Genomic DNA, 21,192 nt, shown 5'->3' on the forward strand with positions numbered 1-21,192 from the left:
ACGCGTGACCGTTCGTTCCCTCAGGATCCCCTTCCCTCTTGAATCTGGCCATCGTCAGCGGGGAGGCTCTGCAGGTGTCCCTTTATGTCTTCCTGCTCCCAGGGGTCACAACCGACGTGTCCCTTTCCCTACGTCGGGCTAGCAGCAGACCCTCCTAAAAAGCGAGGAGCTCCGTTCATGGAGGGTGTTTGCTCAGACACACACGCAGCTCTCTGACGTTCGGTTTGTTCCTGTGGGCTTCAGAAATGGAAGCTTTCAAGGAGCCCTTTTCCCGGCTTCCCCGTCCCGCGATGCAGTGCGGGAAAGCCCGGTGAGGTCCCGAAGAGGTCCGGTTTCATTTTGGCACGTGGTGGTCTACGGGGCCTGCTGCAGCTAGAAGCCACATTGCCATCTCCCTTTCTTCCAGCTGTTTCCCTTGGCAAAGTGGAAAGTCGGGAGGAACCCGATCGGTCGGGAAACCCTGACCAAGAGCTGCTGGAGCCTCAGACAGGACGCCCGCCGCTCGATGAGATGCAGTGTGCGCCATCACTGTCTGGGACGAGGGTCTGAAATTGACACCATATGCGCCGGGAGGAGTGATTGCTCCGAGGGGGGAGGAAAGCAACATGTCAGAACCTTTTAGTGACACCTAATCCATCCCCCGGTTATAAATAAATCTGACGCTCGCTTCAAAACAAAAGCTGAAAAACACTTTGACAAGGTTACTTTCGTGACAGTGCTTCCGCCAGAGGTGAACTTTATTAGAGAGACAACACGAATAAAGAGAAACACGTAACAACTTTTTATGGTATATTTTACATGATTTTATTTTTTTTGCAGTAAATAAAGTGGTTATAGGGCTCCAAGGAAAAGGACCCAGATGTTGGAGAGTTGTGTGAAATTTAGGGGAAACATGCTGTAAAAAGCGGAGTCGTAAAACAGGCTGTCAGTGCCACACATCTGGACAATACAGCTGTATGTGCCTAGTGGCTGTCGTCACCCACGGAAAACTCAACAACCTTATTTCACCCCAATTAGGCTGCATACCAACAGGATCAACATTAAATCGCGAGGGGGAGGGGTACGGCGTTCACGCGGCGCCTCTGTGCTGGGCATCTTTTATCTTTCATTTGAATTTGGTCACCAAGAAATAAGTGACTGCTAACATAGTCATTTCTATTATCATAAAACCCTATTTAATGCCTCATGTACTAATAAGTGAAAGTTTGATACTTCAGACTGTTTGCTGTGCCAAATGACAGTCTTTCTATAGAGCTTGAAACTGACCTGTCGCCCAGTCTCAGAGCCCTGCCTTGTCCTGCCTCTACCTGTTATTGAGAGTTGGAGTCCAGCACCATTGTGGGAGGCACTCCCTGCCTTATTGGGAAAAGAAGTTAATTTTCCAACAACCCAATTTATGTAGAGGATAAATGCCCTTTTCTATGGCGTTGAGGGGCTTTTTCCCCTAATTTTTTGGGCCAACAAAGAGGCATCTTCGCAGTAAGACAAATATTACGAAACCAAAATGCCATTTCATCTTTTCCATCACCGCCAGACTGTGCCCAAGGTAAAAATGCCACCTTTCCTAATAATTGTGTTTCTTCACAGGTGTTACTGGCAGCAAAAGCAATTATGGACAGTGGAGAGAAATTAAGCTTACCACTGATAGGGAAACTCTTGAAATTTCAGCTTCTCCAGATTAAATCTAAAGACCAACAGCGACGGGAAAACGAAAAGAAGGTACTGTCCAATGGCGGGGTTTCTAAAGACAGCGAGTGGCAGGCGAAAGGGGCCAGGTCTCCCTAGGGACACGTCTTCCCTTCATACGCCTGCCAATTCAGTGTCACCTCGCGCGGTTGGCCGTTCTCTCGGGTTCTTAGGGAAAAGGCTATCCAGAGATCTGTTGGAGCAATTATATTTTCTCAAAGGCACGCCCATTAAAAATAAGTTCCCTCATGCAGAACTATGACAATGTCCAGGGCTGGTGCCTGAGGTTGCGTTGCAAAGCAGTCTGTTTATGTGCTAGTGACAAAGAAGGGAACCAAGGAGAGACCGAGAGTCAAGAGAGGTAAATACAAAAAGCTGGAAAAAAGCTCACAAAGTCAGGGTCTAACTACTTAAAATATTTTATGTGATATTCAATAGGAGTGTTTATTAAAGTAATAGGCTACATCTGCACCTTCCTAATAATCTGAATATTTTAGCAGCAATCCATCACTTCTGCTCCCATATTATATGTCTGATTACTTCTTCACCTGTGTATTTTTCATTCGGTTAGCCTATGGAAATCGATCTGTGTGTTTCCCAAAGATTCATATTTTCATCTGAAAAAAATATTTTAAAATACTTTCAGCAAAGCAATGCCAGGTTCAAATCCATTTGCTATTATCATCGCTCAAAATAAGAGGTGTTTTTCTCGTTTTCCAAATCATGGTGAAATATTTCGGAAAGTCGGATGCTCCTGAATGCACGTGTATAATGCGCACGTATGCACATGTGTGTCTGAAATGGGTTTACGTCTCAGTTGTTTCTTCATGCCCCTGTGTGGAAGAGGTGATACTGATTCATGGAAAAAGAAAAAAGCGAACTTGTTCCAATTATACCTCTTCCCCTTTGCAAGACCCAAAATCTGGATTTCCTATTCGAATCGGTCTTTTGACAGGATAATTGTAGAACAAAATGATAACGCCAGCTTCTATTTGCGATATTGGGCTTTATGTTTTTCAAAGAGTTTTTTCCGTATAGTATCTTATTAGGGCAGCAGACATTGTTCCCCAGGAAAATTCAGCTCGTACGAACACAGTCGATACTACAGTTTTCTATCGATTGAAGCTCTTTTCATCATGTACAGGAGATTTGTACCCTAAGAAATACTTAGAGACATTAAAACTTGGCAGAAGAAAAATTGGAAAATTTGAAACTGTAGAAACATCTTTTCTTGCCGTTTTAAATTCCAACGTCACATAGGAATCTGAATTATAAAAAGTAGACTGAGTCCTGTGAAAATTCCTGCACCTTCTGCTTGCTTGGCACTTTCTCACGGTACCAACAAATATACCTAACAGGTTAGAGTGTCAGTTTACTTATTTGCCAGCTATTTTAAGTCAGTAATTGTTTGTAATAGGAGTAGGTTTTAAATTTCAGCTGATGAATTTTAAGTAACAGTGAACGGAATATTCTGGAAGCTCAGGAAAAGTTTTAAAGCTAGAAACAATATGAACATATTTCTGCACTGTTATTTTTCTCAGCATTTCTTTGCATTGTGAACTATAATAATACAGTTTTAAGATTCTGAAGATATGGAAATAATCTTAATTTATTTGTTGAAAATTCAAGAGTCCTAAGGAATTGGGACTTGAAGTTTAGACATATAAATATATTTTACATTTTCATATATATAAATTTATATTTGTATACATATGTAAAATTTATTGACACGCAAGAGAGCTCTTCGCACAATTAGGAGCCAAGAATGGCATAATCTAATTTGATGTCTTTATTAGATTTGCCAGCTATTTGGGGCTGGTGTTCCCAAAACACCAGCCCCAAATATCTGTGTAGCAACCATATGAGTAAGTGATGAAACGTGATTGGAATGGAGCAGTTTCCATAAAATATTCTTGATAAAGATGAAAGGAGTTGTTGGAAGGATGATATAATCTATGTTTATTTCAACAACACTGCCCAACAATCTAGGTTAATGCTCATCAGCCAGGCAGTTTCGCGGAAAGCAAAATAAGTATGAAGTATGCAAAACTGACACCATGCTGTGGATTAGGACATGAAAATAAGAAAAGAAGACTTCGCTCAACTTGCTTCTCTTCCCTGAACCCAGGGTGAGAGTCCTATAAGGGGCGTGACTGTCTCTTCAGCTTTTTAACATCTAGTGAAATCTCTGTAGATGTTTTCTTTTAAATGCTAATTATGATGTTTATATCTGTACGACCCAGAACATTTCGTATGTTCTATGTAGAATTTTCTGAATTGTATTTTTTTAAAAAATGAATGCTTAAAAAATACCTATAGCAGTAATTATAGGAAACACTAGGGACAAGGTGTGGACAAAAATTAGCATAATTTGGACCCTGTCCTTTTTCCCCAGAAACAAATGTAATGTATCACGATATATTCAATTTCATTTTAATCAAAACTTTTCTTAAAAGTAATATAATTCTGATTGCCACATACAGTAAAAACATAATTTTTAAGATTCTACTGATTTTAATAATTTATAACACTTTAGTTGGGGCTATGCCTAACATTGCATTTCCTTGGATCATGAAGAAAGTTTTCTGGCTAATAAAGATTATTAAAAAATAATACAATAGAGGCTGTTTCTTAGAAGAATAGTTTTGAAGCCTTTAGCACATGAATTTCTGGGAGGCAGATGCCTGTCTCTAATAGCAAATAAGTTGAATATATTTGAAAACTTATCTATTTGGAAATATCTTACTGATTATTTCCAAATACTTATACCATACAGATAATATACTGTATTTCTATAAGTATATTTTAGCACTCAGAATTTCTGAATATGACTCTTATACGGTTAATCCCAAATTAGATTTTATTACATCTTAAAATCTGAATAAGAAAGTGACTTGTTTAGAAATGAATTTTTCTTATATACATCATTATCTCAACATTTATTTTGCATTTTTAGTTTCTTATTATCAATCTGTTGTTAATTAACAGACATTTATTGAAACAAACATTTAGAGAAGCAATATAGTGGGTACATATATTTTCATAATGTTTTTTCTAACTTAAAATAAATTGCTTCATTTCTACTCTGATCCATGTTTTAATATAGTCATTATCTAAATATAGTATGATATAAGTCATGTTTTTACCTCTTTTTAACTCCAACTTTTTATGTTACATATTAATTATAAACATTTATTTAAAACTAAAACACTTCATTGTGAATCAAACTATTTAAATTATATCGAGACTAAAAGAAAACATTTTAATCATCAAAAAAGATAAAAAATGACTCATACAAAAAAATTTAACAATTGTAATAATCAGTCAAACCACATCTTTTCTCTGCCTCTGAGTTGAATCTAGTTCAGAACATTTTAATAGATTTTAGGAAAACACGTAAATATATTCAAATTGTGCTTTTAATTTGTGAATTCAAATAACTAGTCCATATTTTCTTGGATATTTTTAGCAGTTCTTTTGTATAAAAGCAAAACAGTTTTTTCTCTTTTTGGTTTGTATACTTAGTACAAGTTGCCTTATTTTCCAAGGTATTAGACGAAAAGGGAGATATGCATTAAAGAATTATGAAGAGATGGTATTGGCAAACTTTTCTTAAAAACAAACAAACAAAAACCTCAAAATTAAAAGCACCTGGATTTGATAAGACATCATGATGATGCCGCAAACAACCCAGAGCCTGCTCCAAAGGAGCCACGAAGAGAAATTGGGGTAACTTTCACAGACATTTTCCAGCTTATTCCAGTTAAAACCCCGAAACACTGGAAAGCAGCCAGTGTAATGCCATTTTGTGTGTGTGTGTGTGTGTGTGTGTGTGTGTGTGTGTGTGTGTGTGTGTTGTTTTAAAAGAAAGGCCATAGGGACGTACCAGGAAATTACAGGCTGGTTAGTTTTGATTCAGTTGTGGTTAAAATCTTCAGAAACTATTTTAAGAAATCAAACAGAGGAAGAGCAGGAACTCAATTTAGAGGGACCCGTGTGGTTTCGGGAGAGGAATAACTTGCCTCAGTAACTGGACGGAATTTTTCGAGGCTGGATTATCAAAATAAGGGTACCACCAATAGAACTATTGGATCTAAAGAACAATAAAATCCAACAATTCAGGTTAAACAACAAATGACTTTCTGGCTGTCAAATTTGAAAATAAAACAGTACTTTCCTAATTCAGATGCTTTGAATTAATGAAAACTTTTTACAGACTTCAGGGAAAATGTGCAGAAGCATACAGATTTAAAATTGAGCAATATCTTTAAACACAAATAGCTACAGCTGCAGCAGCTAATAGTAATAATCATCTGCCATTATTGTCTGTTTGGTATTATACCAAACTCTTTACATGTTTCATCATTTACTCTTCTAAATAACTTTATGAGGTACCGAGTGTTTTTCTCAATTTGCAGATGGGGAAGCTGAGGGCGTGAAAAGTAATTTTCCCAAGGCTAAATAGCTCCTCGGAGTTGGAGGCTGGATTCAAATCTAAAACTGTCGGATTTTAATTACCATGTTCTTAAGCACTATACACACCCTCCCCAGTGTGTCTTAATATTTATGCAAGATGGCACTCCTGGCTCACAGTCAGCAGAGTGCCTGCCCTGAGATGTTTTCTTGTGAGAGCAAAGGCTTTGCTCAGAGATCTACCAGCAGCCATCTGGTCCCCCTATCCACTGCGCAAACATACTGAGGTTAAATGTGGGGACAGGTCAAGGGAAGAAATAAAGCTGACCAAAGACAAAGACCACTGAGCCACCGATTCCCGAAGGAATCCTGACTGCATTTCCAGTCCTGCCCCGCTGCCCAGAAATGACCTGGCCTCTGGGGGCCTCTCTTAGAACTAGCCTCCCTGAGAGTCTTCCGACCGTCCTTGCCCCTTCCCTCTGCCCTCTGGATGCTATGGTAGGATGGCATTGGCTGATCCGGTGCCAAAGCCTCTGAATCACATGGGATCCAGTCGGAGACTGACGTCAGACAGACATCAGACCCACCCTGTCACCACCAGCACACCCAGACATGGTCGTGTTCTGATTTTGCGGCTTAGGAATTGCACCCCCTAAAGATAGCAAGGTTGCAGGACCTTCTGCAGCATCCTGAAGATGAGATCGTTTGGTCACGTGAACCCAGTGCATTGCTGGGCTCATGTCTTCTGCACCACACAGCAGCCTTCTAGAAGAGCAAGCTCCTGACTCCACCCCACCCATTCCATTCTCTATTTGGTAGAGAAGTGGGGGGCGGGGGCGGGGGGCAGAGGGGGAAAAATAAATATAAAATATAGAAAAGAGAAAACAACTTTTGTAATGCCATAACCTTATTACAGTTAATGTTAACAAACTGGTATATTCCTTTGTTCTTTCTGTGGATTTGTTTCATTTGCAGATTTACATATCTGTAATCATTTAAAAAAAATTTTAATTCAACTCTTTAAGATTAAAATATATCATAATTTTTGTTCATTACCAAAGCATCCACATCTATTAATTAATTGGTTCTGCGATAGTCTATTGACTACCATAATTTTCTTAACCATTCCTCTATTATTGAACATTTCAGTTATTTCCATGTTATTTCATAATAAACAATGTTGTGATGAACAAGCTTATGTAGTATAGAATTCTCCATTTTGGATAATTTCCTTAGTATAGGTTTAAAGAATTTGATTAATGGGGACCTAAAATGTTCCCATAGCCTGTATTTAAAAAGTAGATTCCAGAACCATTTAGACCCTTTTCCATTAAAAAAAAAAAAAAAAAAAAAAATGGGCCCCTTGTCAAATGAACTTGGAAATGAATCACTGTGTTAAATCTTGGGGATTTAATGGCACGTTACTTATTATAGATGGAGGAGCCTCGTGAAAATAAGTCTGTCTAATATTGTTTAATCTATCATCTCTCAAACTTATTTGACGCCATACATTTCTTTCAGCCACCTTTTGTCCTCTCATCACCTGTGACCAGTAGAATAGGCTGTTTATAGGCAGAGAGATACCTTGAAAGAGAACCAGAGTAATACTCAAAGACAGACTCAGCGATGGAGTGACTTAGCCACATAACTTCCATGAGCATGTTTTCTTATTGATATCCTTAATCACCTTACTGTGAAGATCTTTTGATAGAATACAGGAAACAGCTACACACAAATATGTCAGTGTGGTATTAACTGCAAGAACAAGACGAAAAATAATTATTTGCTGTTTGTTTTGCTCTCACTTGCTTTTCGCGGCGAGGAATAACAGACGGAATACCTGTCCAGGTATTTGAAGGCATCTTGAGGTATTTGAATCTTGACATCAAGGAGTCATTTGGTAAATACAATCTAAACTATTTGAAGTATCAAATAACTAGGTCGCCCTGTTACAGAGGGAGAATTTGTATTTTTCCCTTTAAAAAGTGAGAATAACACAATTAAGGATTCTAATTAAGTAGTACTCGATACCGAGTATGTGAAATGCTAATACATTTTTGGTTGTCACTAAGACAAGAGCCCCACATCTTTCGTGTAGCTCAGCTGGTGGAGAAATCTCCGTGCTTCTCCAGAGCCGCCTCGTCGTAGGAGGCTTCCGCATGCAAAAGTGATGCCTAAACATAATGTGAACAATGTATTAAATATTTTCTTCCACTCATTGTCCCTGGATGGATGGTGGAATTATGGTGCTTTTTGTAACTTCTCTATATTTTTTCCAAAATTTTAATAATGATTACTCTTATAATTTTAAAGTTATTTAAAGAAGTAAATCAAGATTTATAAGTATTTTGAAAATGCGTTTGTAAAAGGAGCGAGGTCAACATCGATAATTTCAGAGTTAATGGAAACGAGTTTAAAAGATGCTTTTCTCCAGTCTACCGTACTTGGCCTTGCTAAGGGAATGAAAAGGGAGACAGAAGAGAGAGGGAGAATGAATGAGGCACGGAGCAGGAAGGGTAGCTGAGGGAAGCGAAGCAGAAGACACCACGGAGCATCTGGCAAGTGTTGTTCAGCCTCCGGAAAGAGGGAGGGCAGGCGTGGGAAAGAAGATGAGTGCTCACCAAAAACTGAGCCTAACAGAACCATAGCACCCAAGTGAGTCTGGGGTTTACGTCAGACCAGCTGGCGACTCTGTCACAGCTGTGCACGTGGGGTCAAGCCCTGCGTCTGCATTTATACAATGGGAATAAAATTACCCATCCTGCAGGTCACTCTGTGAGACAAATTAGAGATGCTGATTTCTGGAAAGCGTACTGCATAGCTAGCCGTCTGCTAACAGAGTGCTTATTTTGAATTTTTGGTCATGCTCAGCCCTGCCCTCTTTAGGGTCCCAAGGGGAGGAAGGAAGTGCCCGCCCTTCTGTGTTCCTTTCTGTCAGCTGGGGCCAGAAGCCACATGCCTTCCTCTCTCTTCGTCTCCAGTGTCTTAGGACGGAGTTTTCAAATTCGGTTTCATGACCTCAGGAAAATACAGAGCCCCAGGTGTTGCTACAATAATGTGTTATTTTTGTTCCCAGTTTTGTTGAATGTGGAAGAAAAAAATATATAAGACCTTCCGTGTGGCCACCTCACAACCCAGTGCTAGCACCTCGTGTCCGTAAAAACAACCTACTTGTGTTCATGACACATGAATTGAAAGCATAATTACATCATGAAACAAAGTACAAACGTTTCAGCAATTGTTAGAAAAGGGAAAAATAGTGGGAAAATTGGATCTTTACATGGAATTTGGCGATCTAAGCATCGCCCCCAGCATTGTGTAAAGAATTAGCATTCCCAACTGATGCTTTGTTGATCCCTTATTCGAATGCGTCAAGTAGCAACCACTGATTATGTCTGTACATTTTTAAGTAGAATTATAATAAAAAATAATGTATTAGTGCTAGGCTCTCAAAAGACTCTTTTAACCTTTAAAAGTAGCTTATACACTGCTTAAACTACGGAAAACTTTAAGAAGATTTTAGAGAAACTTCTTTTTTTATTTAAAATTTGTTTTGTTTTGTTAGTAACCCCACCTCTCTCTAACACTCAGATAGAGACTTCCCAGGGTTAGACTACTGGTGACCCTAAGCCCCTCCTTCACAGTGTCCTCAGAGTCCTCCATTCTCCCCGCCTCCCAGCAGAGCCGTGCTGTGCACCAGGCCATGCTAGGCTCCCCTTCAGGATGAGCTGCTTCCAGAAGGCCATTTGTGCGAACCATCTCCTCGCATCCACCCCTGCACTCCGCGTGCCTAGCCGAGCCTCATCCCAGCTTAGGCTCAGCCAGGGATCCTGCTCTCCTGGCTGGAAGAATGCATAGATGAGTAAACAAGCAACTGAATGAAATAAACAACGAATTCGCCTGACCGTAGAAAAGCCGATACTTGGTCACTGCCCGATTTGGAAAAAAATAAATAAAATGTATTCTCTCTTTTCAGGTGGTAGAAGACAGGTTCAAGATAGAAAAGGATAAAGGGAAAGCAAAATCTCCCAAGGAGAAGAAGGCCACAAACGCCAAAGCTGCCAAAGGAAAGGGAAAGGACCAGCCCGAGGCGAACACGGCCGTGAAAAAGACCACGGAGCTGAAGCGGAGAGGAGAGGAGGCCGACGGCAGACTCTACATCGGTCAGTGACGCTGCCTTTCGCGTCCCACCGGGTCACGTGGGAAGCACCCGAGGAATCGTTCCAGTAACCGTGCTCGGTCTTTCCCAGCCTCTTGACTCCTTATAAAACCGTAAATCACATGCTGCCCATGCTGCCCCCACAGAAACATATTTCCATTTGCAATTCATGTCTGATTTCATCAAACACTTAGTTAGCCCGTGTCTTGCTCTGGGCACGTTTACCTGGTGCAAATAAAGGATGAAATTAGGAGCTGATGGTGCCACTAAGGAGCTTACTACCTTGTTGGGAACATTTTTAAAAAGTCAGACATAATTAGAAGGCCAAGTAAAAAGCGATTATTGTCATGAGTGAAATTCAGTGCTAATAAAACGAGCCCAGTTAATGTGGGCGCGTGCAGAGCGCATGGCTTCCTGACTTCAGCTTCTCCTACTACCAGTTTGTCTTGCAGCAACTGGAATTTTCTTTGATTTTAGATTATCGATATAAACATGCTTTAAATTAGGCAGCTATGAGTAATCCATTGCCCCCTTCCCATGAACTCACATGGAGCTACCTGTTATTATTCGCATGGTGTTTAAACGAGACGGGAGGCCCTCACATCCTTCACCAGTTGGGCTCCCCTGTTTTTCTCTGCTCCAGATAAACAGACCAGACTTAGAAGAAATGATGCAGATACCACGGACAGTGTCAACACTGATTTGCATAGTGATCGAAGAAAAATCATTACTTGAAAAGTAAAAATGTGTGCTTCTGTTGCACTATTTTTAAAATGATCTTAGCGGGCAATTGTGGGATGTAAGGTTTTAATGTACCATCTACTCTCGAGAGTTGCTGCGTAACCCATAGTCAGCATCCGCACCTATTGACATAAATACACAGAATACTTTGGTAGAGAGCGTGTCCATATTCAATATTTCCCTCTCCTGTAAACACCTCTGCTTATAAAATACCACAAAGCTGCAGCTACTCGTAATTCAGGAGCAAAGCCAGATGTTGCTCAAAAGAGATTAGAAAATTACAGCCTGACTCAAAAAAAAAAAAAAAAAAAAAAAGCCCGAGCACGCATTTTCCATGACCACAGGCCTCGTGTATGTTTGTCCCCCTGCGACGCCTATGTCTCATTTGCAAAAGCGATTTGATATTCTGTAAAATAGCTACAGCCTTCTGGAAGGGTGGTAACGAAAACCAGCTAACATGACTCCATTCCAGCCAGCGGGACGGCTCTGGGCCAGCCGGAGGGGCTGTGAACGCACGCGTAATGTCCGTAGCCATTGGACTGGCTCGGTGCCCCCTGCTCTCTTTTAAAATGACACCGCTCTTCTTTCTGGCATTCTGAACAGATGACGAGCCGGACGATGGCGCCCAGCATTACATCGTAGTGGTGGGTTTCCACAGTCCTCAGCTCTTAGCGATTCTGACCGAGCTTGGCATTCCTGTGAGCAGCGTGATCAAAATATCTGCGGAGAATTATGAACCTCTGCAGACACACCTGGCGGCAGTCGGCCAGCAGCAGGAAGTTTTCCTTCAGCCAGAAGGTACGCCGTCTGCGACGCAGCCTAGCGGACCCACCATCCTAAAAGTACAAACACTATTTTCTGTCCGAAACGTAGTCACACAACACGTACGTCATTAAATCCTTTCGAGATTTTGCTTTGCTCGTCTGCTCGCACTAGCCAGGGGGTGTAAATTTCGCAAATGAAAATCATGCTCTGTGTTTACGTCCCCGTGTAGCCACGGAGAACATAGACTGCGGCGTGGGGCAGAAGACTTTGGTTCTGCAATCATGTTTCTCATAAACATTCCAGCTGTCTCTGTACCTATAGCAGAGGGTGGGTAGATCAGCTGCAGAGAGTCTGTTCTTCCAGAAGCCACAGTCACCAGATGGCCCAAGGAGACAGGAGCCTTGGATCGCTGCTCCGCTTAGTCCTGGCTCATTGCGGTGAATCAGAGTGGGCGCCTCACCTTCCAGGCCTTACAGCAGGAAGTCGTGGGGTGGAGCCCCAAGGTCTCCATCTAAGGGCGAGTGTAGACTCCCTCTGGGACGGCACCTCGATGCTGTGTGTCCTAGGTCCTAGAGGTGGCAAAACAGGGATGTGGCGTCTCAGCCTGTGTGACTCAGAAGTCCAACTTTCTGCCATGTGCTGTTACTTTAATGGTTATTTATCGATAGTAGTATTCGCACAGTGTTCTGTAACTTCCACAGCCACATCCCAATTTCTATAACGCCAGATTTTAAAAATTCCTGTTCCAAGCTAGAAACTGCTACCTCTGATCATAATAACAGCTCCTGTTTATCGGGTACGTGCCTTGGGACTAGGCTCGACACGAGGGACTTCAGTGTGTTGATCCAGTAGCTTCCACAACCACTCGTGGAAGTGTGTTTTATTTCCATTTTACCAAAATGGACCCGCAGCCTAGAGGCAGGTATTAAGTGAGAGTTGAGATTCAAACCCAGATACTTCATCGTAAAGAATGGTTGTAACATTAAATAACATCTTATTGAAGCCAGTGGGAAAACGCTACATAAATTCATAGTCTCTTTATAAAAACATTGAATATATAAAAATAAAACCATTAAAATAGACTTTACAGTAGAACAATGAGATCTTAGTAGTAGAACCTATTTGATTATAGATGCAATAAATGAAGATTTCAAATTTTCACATGTAACGTCATGAAAAACTGGTCCTTATTTATAGTTAGAGCACGAATGCCCAAATGTGTACCTGTTTTAATGTGACCAAAAATTAGCTGAAGCACAGATTGTTGATCTGGTCCATTTTTAGCCACGCAGGAGGGCAAACAGGATCAATTGCATTTCTAGCCAGTGATGTGGCAGACGGACACTAAGGTGGTCGAAAAGTGACTGGGCAGAGATGCTGCCCTGCGCAGGTGGCAGTCCGAGTGAGGGCACATCGAACGCGTTCAGCTCCCCAAATATGTGGCCTCGTCTGAATCTTTCTGGGCCTCGAGGGTAAAATGAACGAGGTGGGATAAGCTCATATTTAATACCAACTTCAGAGGTAAAATCCTCTGATTTCATAATCATGTAGTCTTAAGTCCAAGATCGTCTCAAAATTAGGTTTCTTTATTTGCATTTTCTGGTACTGTATAGGACATCTTGCAGTATATGTGACTCACCATGTCCGCTTAAAGTGGGAAGAAGTTCAACATTCATTTTGTAGTGTAAACTTTTTTCTATTATTAGATATCGAAGCTGAAAAACTGAAAAAAGAGAATACCATAAAAGAACTTGCCATTTTCTGGAAGTACCTGGAACCAATCCTGAATAATGAGAAACCTGAAACAAATCTTTTTGATGTCGCTCGCCTTGAATACATGGTCAAGGCCAACAGCTTCCCTTCCGACTGGTCAGACAGCGAGATGATGGTTAGTACACGAAGTAACGAGAGTGAGTGTTCCGAGCATGTGACACTATGGCTCCGTTTGCCCCATTCGGTCATCCCGCAGATACGTAGGGATCACTGACTGTAGACAAGGCTTTGTGCTCGGCTCTTTTATCAAGACAGTGATGGCATTGAATGGCCAGTAATGATTATGGCCTGATTCTGTAGCTTTTAGTGTATGAATCAATGATAAAGAATAAGATGTAGATGAAGATAAATGATGGTGATTCTTTCATTTAGTGACATGTGGCTTCGTTTCATACCTTAACAATGTTCTAGGCAATAGAGTCTTAATATATATTATAATAATGGAGAAAATAGTAGTTTATAGTTTGTTGAATTACATTGTTTTATATATATATATATATATATATATATATATATATATATCAGTTCAAAACATTTTTACATTTTTCTATGCTCTTGTATTTATTACCAAACTGTATTTTCAATACACTTGGCCAACAAGCTCTATCCTAGTAGGATGACTTGACCCCGGCCCAACAAGCAGCAGGCATTTCCTGAGAGCATTTCCTGGCCCCTGCTATGGAGGAGCTTGCAAAGAGACAAGACCAAAACCGTGACACAGAGAAGCAGTGTTCAAGGCGCTACACATCCAGATGCTCAGTTATGTGAAGCACATTCTAAGTTTCCTATGAGTTCAGAAAAGGAAGAAATGGGAAGCTTTGAACAGTAGCAAGTACTAGATGCATGAGGGTGTGTTAAAAAAGGTCGAGTGACTACTTGCCGGGAACGCTGGGCACGCTATCCCAGCATCCCAACAGCCCTCTGAGTCTCCTTCTGGGGGACCCTCTGTCCCAGCAAATGGGGGCCCCGGGAGCGCTGCGGGGCCATGCACATCAGCATCAGGGGGCTGGGCTGAAAGCGCAGTCCTGGGAGCTTGGTAGGGAGCTGGGTGAAGCAGGGTGGGCAGAGGTAGATGGCCCTCTGTGGACAGTGAGTGTGGACAGCTACCAAGAAAGAAAACTGACAAGAGAGCGTAGAACAGCTGCTGAGCCAAAGCGTAGGCTGCCCGTGGCCATGTGCTGGAGCATGGACAAGCCTCACTATGGGAGTTCCCGATTCTGTTACCTTGACATAGGTGTGCACGTAGCAGAGTAAATGAAAACAGAGGAGGGAAGCCCAGACTGGAACCTCCGAGGATGGACAGGATTTGCATAAGTAGCAATGTGCAGATCAGCTTGAGTTACAAAGACTGTCAAGGCATTAGCTGTCACCAAGTAGAAATAGAACACTTGAGTCTGATGCCTTGCCAATAATAAGAAGAAATACTAGCTTTGTCCTATATGTGGACAGTTAAGCTGAACGTAGAATAGCTGTAGCTCGGAGCAGAGGTTTTTCTAGGCAACACTGGTTACTCCTGACTCCCTTTAGTTTACTTCTTTCCATCCCTTCACCCAGATGCCAACATCTATCCTGCTTTGTCTTTTACTCTTTGTCTAAATTCTCAGAAAAGGATCTACTGCCATCCATCCTCTAAGGCTTTATGGAAACTTGGTCCAGATGTCTTCCTATCCCAGAGATACTAGTAATGCAGCACTGTAAATATTCTGTTCTATTTTATCAAACACTCGACGAATGTGATTTCCCTAGGACCCTGAAGTCCCACCTCAGAGCTAGCTTGCCACTCTTTCTCTCCGATAGACCAGCTCTTCCAAGAACATAAAACCCATGCCTGAAAGAAACCCACATCCACACATGTATCTTTTAAGGAAAGAATTCTCCTCTTATTTGGGCCAGAAGTAGACTAGATGCGTGGTGTAGACGCGTCACTCTCAGCTAATGATGGCCTCATCGCTGAGGGAGCCAAAGAGTCTCCTTCCTCCTGGAAGAAGGAAATCGTTAGTGCCTTTGGCTGCAAACAGGCGGGCTGTATTTCTGCTGAACCAAAGTAACAAAAGCTTTACATCAAATAAGTGCCCATCAAGAAGTGCTAACTGCCCATGTAAGACGCCTGTAACATCTCAAGCTAAGACCTTGGTTGCTGGAATAATTTGTTGGCTTTTAGCATGTGATTTAAACATAAATTAACTACTTAAGCTAAGGGATCATTGGGAAGAAGTTTTGCTGTATGTCTTATAAATACAAACAAACAAAAGTGTGTTTTTCTGCCGGAAATTGGGCAAAGAATACCAGGTCGAAGCTTAGCTGTGCCCCGAAGGTGGGCAGAGCCAGCGCCTGCCTGGACTTCTGCCAGGCTGTAGTCACCAGCCCGCAAGAAGCTGTCTCACTCAGCCTTCCCTCTTCAGCCCAGACATAGGATGAGCCTGTCTAATCCTCCTGGGCCCTCAAGCAGGCAGAACTTCTGGTAGCAGCGCCTTTTACTCCGAGTAAAAGCCCGAGTAGTAGAGGCATCTGATCCATAACCTACCTGCCAGGTCATAAAACTCATGGGGACCATAGAAGCAGTAGGTTCCCTGGATTTCTTGTGGGTTTTTTTTTCTCTCTCTCTCTCTCTTTTCTCTTTAAGGTCGCACAGGTTAAAGTAAAGGAGAGAGGCAGGGAGGAAAGGAAGGCGTGTTGACTGCAGCTGACTGCAGTGTGCTGGGATAGACGATGAGTGGGAGGTCGCTATTGAGCTTCTTGCATAGCCAAGCAGGAAATCACCCACAGCTTGTCTTGGGCCAAGGATATTGAAATTACCTTCCCGCTGTGCTGGTTTTGGAGCCGAGATACCTAGAAGTAGGCCGCACTGCCGCAGCTCCTGAACAGGGTGCTTTTCATTTAGTTGGAGTAACAGGCGGGCTCTTACAATATTAGGCAGCCATAAGGCCCTCCAAAGGGAGGCGAGCAGCAAGGGCGAGAAGGGTCCAACGAATGAAACCTCGGTCGGCCACCGTGGCTGGGATTCGGTGGCGTGGGGAAGCGCTTCCCTGTAAAAAGTGATACGTTTAGCTGACACAGGAGACACATGCCTTATAGCCGATTACAGCAATGTGAAACTAATAACTAACCGCCATTCATTCTCTCACCTGTAGCTGAAATTGGGCACTGAGATTTTTGAAGACATTGCCTGTTTGATGTACGACAGCCTGGACTGGAAACGGCAGCACCAGCACTATTTGGAGAGCATGCGGCTTATTAATGTCCCACAAGTGGTCAGTGAGAAACCTGCCGTAGAAGCCACAGTGACTTCTGAGGTAGGCACGCGCTCAGATGTCTTCTGTGGGCTGAATGATTAACCGAACGTTGGTTGATAAAACGTGAAGAAAAATATCGCATAAGTAGTTGTAGCAAGGAAATGCTGCCTGGTGGTGTTTCATAAGCGAGAGCGGGAACAAGGAGAGGCCCCTGGGGACAGTCTCAAAGGGCACCGATGTGGTGGGGGCTTCGCGGAGCCTCCCGACCATCGTGCGTCGCATGACATCTGGAACGAGGCCGGACGTCAGTGAGTGAATCGCCGTGCTGACCTAGTTCCCACCTGTGCCAGCGCGGCGCACGGTCCTGCAGCCCGAGAATGAGCGGCACTCATCTCCTGTCCCCCCGTTGAGGCTGGCGTTGAAAGGAGACGGCAGTCAAGTCAGCAGTGGTGTGAGTCAGGTCCGCCTCCGCAGCGGTAAAACACGGGGCTTGACGTGACCCGGACCGGAGCAGGAGGGGGAGAGGAGCCAGGGGAGCCCTGCTGGCAGGGTCGCCGGCGTGCGAGGCTGAGCGTGCACTGCCTGTGGGAGAGCCTGGCGGGGACGGGCACAGAAAGCTATGCCCAGGAAAGGGGGAAAGGGGTACAAAGATACGGAGGTCGAAGGAAAGAAACATTATGACGCGAGCCAGGACCCCAGGGGTGGTCAGTGCTCACAGGCCATCCGGGCAGAGCGGAGGGCAGCGTGAACTCAGCTGGTGAGCCGGGAGCCAGAGTGGCCTTGGGCGCCGAGTTAGAGCTGCAGTTTTATCCTAGAGGCGACGGGGGACCATCGAAGGGTTCTAAGAGGGAGAATGGTGTGATCGTGAGTCACCCCGGGAAGAAAATGTTTGACTCTCAGTCCCCTTTTCCCCCATCATTTCCTGGCACGTGCTCAGTGGGCTCTGTTAGGAAAAACCAAGAAGCGTCTCTACCCGTTAACTTCTTTCCTTCTTCAGACAAAACCCTTTTTGTTTGATCCTCCTATCAGCAAACGAGTTTGTGGTGTGAACATAATCGTATGGTCTCAGATCCTGTCAGATCCCATCGGCCCAGCATTTGATGAAGCATCCGTCTCCCAGCTGGATATCTCAGTCATTTCTTTTTAATTATTCATCTTTTAGCCTCCACAATCTGTGATTCCAGTCCCTGGGAAGAAGAAAGGACCCAGTGAGGAGCCCCAAGCGCCACCAGGCACGTATGAGACCCGCCGCCGGAGGATTAAGGCCGTGAGCTGGCACTTTAAGGGACGTTGGCTGCCCGCATGGCTTTCGGCCATCCCTCTACCCCACAGACCCTCCGTGTGTCAGTGCAAGGTCACACTTTGAATTCGTGGGTGAAATTTTGATGGAAGAAATGGAAAACACGTCTTAACTGAGCAACGACGTGTTGTCTATTTCACAGTGGCTTTCGTCGTCACAACTGAAGTGGACATGAGATATTACAATGATTTGCTGAACTCGTTTCCAGAAGAATTCATTTCTGTGCCCCTGATACTGCACTGTATGCTGGAACAGGTAAGTGGAGACACGCAGAAGCTTTTTTCCCAGGTGGGTAACCTCGAGTCAGTCACTTCCTCTTTCTTTGCTTTAGGTTTTTTTTTTTTTTTAATTAATTTAAAACTACATGTGTAATACCTGAATGCATTCTCCTGTACAAAGATTAAAACATTTTAGATAAAACTAAGGTTTGCTTTGATCATCAGCTATGCTCTGGAACAGTTTATATAACATTCCCTAAAGATGTAGTAGACATGTCTGTCTGGTATTGTTTTAATGGAAGAGAAAGAAGAGTTGAACAGGTGGATGGAGTGGTTAGTGATCTTTAACTACCTTTAAAATGTCTGCTATACTTGTAGATTTAATCAGGTTTCCATGTCTGAGCCCAATTTTAGGCACTGTTTTTTTTTTTTTAATAAATATGTCCATTTTATTTGTGTTTTCAATATATGAAGTTCTTTATTTACTTATACACATTTTTTAATTGCCTCTGTATCTGATTATGTTCCTTTTTCTATGACTAATGTTATTTATTTGTCCCTCTTTTTTTTTTCTTTTTGAACTAATTTATTTTCCAATTGCAGTTGACGTACGATATTATATTAGTTTCAATCATGCAACATAGTGATTCTACGTTTATGTACTTTACAAAGTGAGCACCCTAATAAGTGTAGTACCCATCTGACACCATACATAGTTATTGTAATATTACTGTTATTTTAAAATTTATTTTCAATTACAGTTGACATTCAATATTATTTTGTATTAGTTTCAGGTGTACAGCATAGCCGTCAGAAGTTTATATGATTTACAAAGTGATTCCTTCCGATTAGTATCCACCTGGTGCTATATATAGTTATTAAAATATTATTGACTACATTCCCTATGCTGTTCTTTACATCCCCGTGATTGTTTTTATAACTGGCAATTTGTACTTCTCAATCCCTTTCACCTTTTTCCCCCATTCCCCAACACTCCTCCCATCGGGCCACCATCAATTTGTTCTCTGCATCTACGAGTTTGTTTCTGTTTTGTTTGTTCATTTATTTTGTTTTTGAGATTCCACGTATAAGTGAAATCATATAGTACTTGCCTTTGACTTGCTCTACTCTGCACAATACCCTATAGATTCATCCATGTTGTCACAAATGACAGGATTATTCTTTTTTATGGCTGAGTAATATTCCTTTTTACATATGTATGTACCACATCTTTATCCATTTGTCTGTCTGTGGACCCTGAGGTTGCTTCCATATCTTGGCTGCTGTAAATGATGCTGCAGTGAACATTGAGGCGCATATAACTTTTTGAATTAGTATTTTGGATTTCTTCAGATAAATACTCAGAAGTGGAATTGCTGGGTCATAAGGTAATTCTATTTTTAATTTTTTGAGGAAACTCCATACTGTTTTTCGTAGTGGCTGCACCACTTTACAATCTCTCCAAGAGTGCACAAAGGTTCCCTTTTCTCTTGCCAGCACTTGCTATTTATTGGTTTATTGATGATAGCCATGCTGACAGGTATGAAGTGATATCTCATTGTGGTTTTAATTTGCATTTCCCTGATGATTAGTGATCTTGAGCATCTTTTCATATGTCTGTTGGCCATGTCTATGTCCTCTTTGAAGAAATGTCTGTTCAAGTCCCCTGCCCATTTTTTGTTTTGGGCTTGTCAAAAAAACCAACATTTTGTCTCATCGATCAACTCCTTTTTACTTTTTCTTTCATTAATTTTTTCATTCATCTTTATTATTTCCTTCTTTCTACTTTCTTTGGGTTTATTCTCTATTTCATTTTAACTGAAAGCTTATTTCATTTACTTTAGTCTGTTTTCCTTCACTTAAGGCTATACATTTCCTTCTGAGTACTTGACTACATCCTGATGCATTCCGTGTATTCAGTTCTAACTCTTTTATTTCTATTTCCACTGTTTTTTGTCAATTTCTTTATTGCATTATGGTTAGTAAAAACAGTGGGCATGCCAAAAATGTTTTTAATTTCCTGGATTTCCTATGAGACCTGGTGTACACGGGCAATTCTTAGGAGTGTTCTACATGTATTCGAAAAGAGTTTGTATTAATTAACTCATTTAATCCTAGAACAACTCTATGAAGCAGCAACTGTATTTATTCTCCACTTTCCAGATAAGGAATTGAGGCATAAAAGGATTAAGTAACTTGTAAGTCACTTGTTGGCACCACTGTCTCAGAAGTGGCAGAAGCCGCCTCTGAACCTAGTCAGTCTGCGTGGAAAAGCATTGCGATGGCCCTGCCTCGTCTTCCTCCTCCTGAGCTTCTGATGAGAAGTCGGATGTCAGTCTGGTCCTCTTTCCTTTGTAGGTAATCTGTCTGTCTTCCTGGCAGCTATTAGAATCTTCCCTTTGTAATTGATAACTCAAGGCTATGTCTAGATATAGCTTTGTTTTATCATTGTTGTTACAGATGACAACCTGGTTTCTGATCACATTCTGAGTAAAATCGAAATTCCTCACGCTGGTCCATAAAGACTAGGTTCTGTCTGCCATTCCATTTCCTGCCCCCACCGCACCCCAGCACACACTGTTCGTCATCTCCATAGGCCTTCTGGTTTTCTCTCTAACGTACTACTTAATCCCACCTTCGCTTTTTATTCCGATCTCTCTTCCTGGAACGTTTTACTCCCACACACCTGCCTGGTGGCCACTCCTTGTCATTCAGCCCCAAGTGGAAGTGGCACTCCCTAAATGGGCTTTTCCCGATGACAGTCTAAGGAAGGCCCACGACAACACAGAGCGTCCTCTACTACATCCCCTTCTTTTATTTTCTTATTACTTATTACGAACTACCCTTTTAAAGCTGTATTTGTTTGTTTTGTGTCTTTCCTGCCTCCTCTCACTGGAATGCCGG

General features: G+C 42.2%; 1 protein-coding gene across 1 annotated transcript in view; it reads left to right on the forward strand.

Annotated features, from left to right (window-relative positions):
- SPAG17 (sperm associated antigen 17) overlaps positions 1-21,192 on the forward strand; it is a 128,992-nt gene that overhangs the window by 41,337 nt on the left and 66,463 nt on the right. The window contains exons 4-10 of the mRNA XM_036235029.1: positions 1,588-1,719; positions 10,076-10,262; positions 11,603-11,797; positions 13,471-13,652; positions 16,669-16,830; positions 17,933-18,002; positions 18,213-18,325. Of these exons, the coding sequence (XP_036090922.1) occupies positions 1,588-1,719; positions 10,076-10,262; positions 11,603-11,797; positions 13,471-13,652; positions 16,669-16,830; positions 17,933-18,002; positions 18,213-18,325 (1,041 nt within the window). The remainder of the gene's footprint in view (positions 1-1,587; positions 1,720-10,075; positions 10,263-11,602; positions 11,798-13,470; positions 13,653-16,668; positions 16,831-17,932; positions 18,003-18,212; positions 18,326-21,192) is intronic.

Source organism: Rousettus aegyptiacus, unplaced genomic scaffold (assembly GCF_014176215.1).
Source record: "Rousettus aegyptiacus isolate mRouAeg1 unplaced genomic scaffold, mRouAeg1.p scaffold_m13_p_17, whole genome shotgun sequence".
In the NCBI taxonomy this organism is placed as follows: Eukaryota; Metazoa; Chordata; class Mammalia; order Chiroptera; family Pteropodidae; genus Rousettus; species Rousettus aegyptiacus.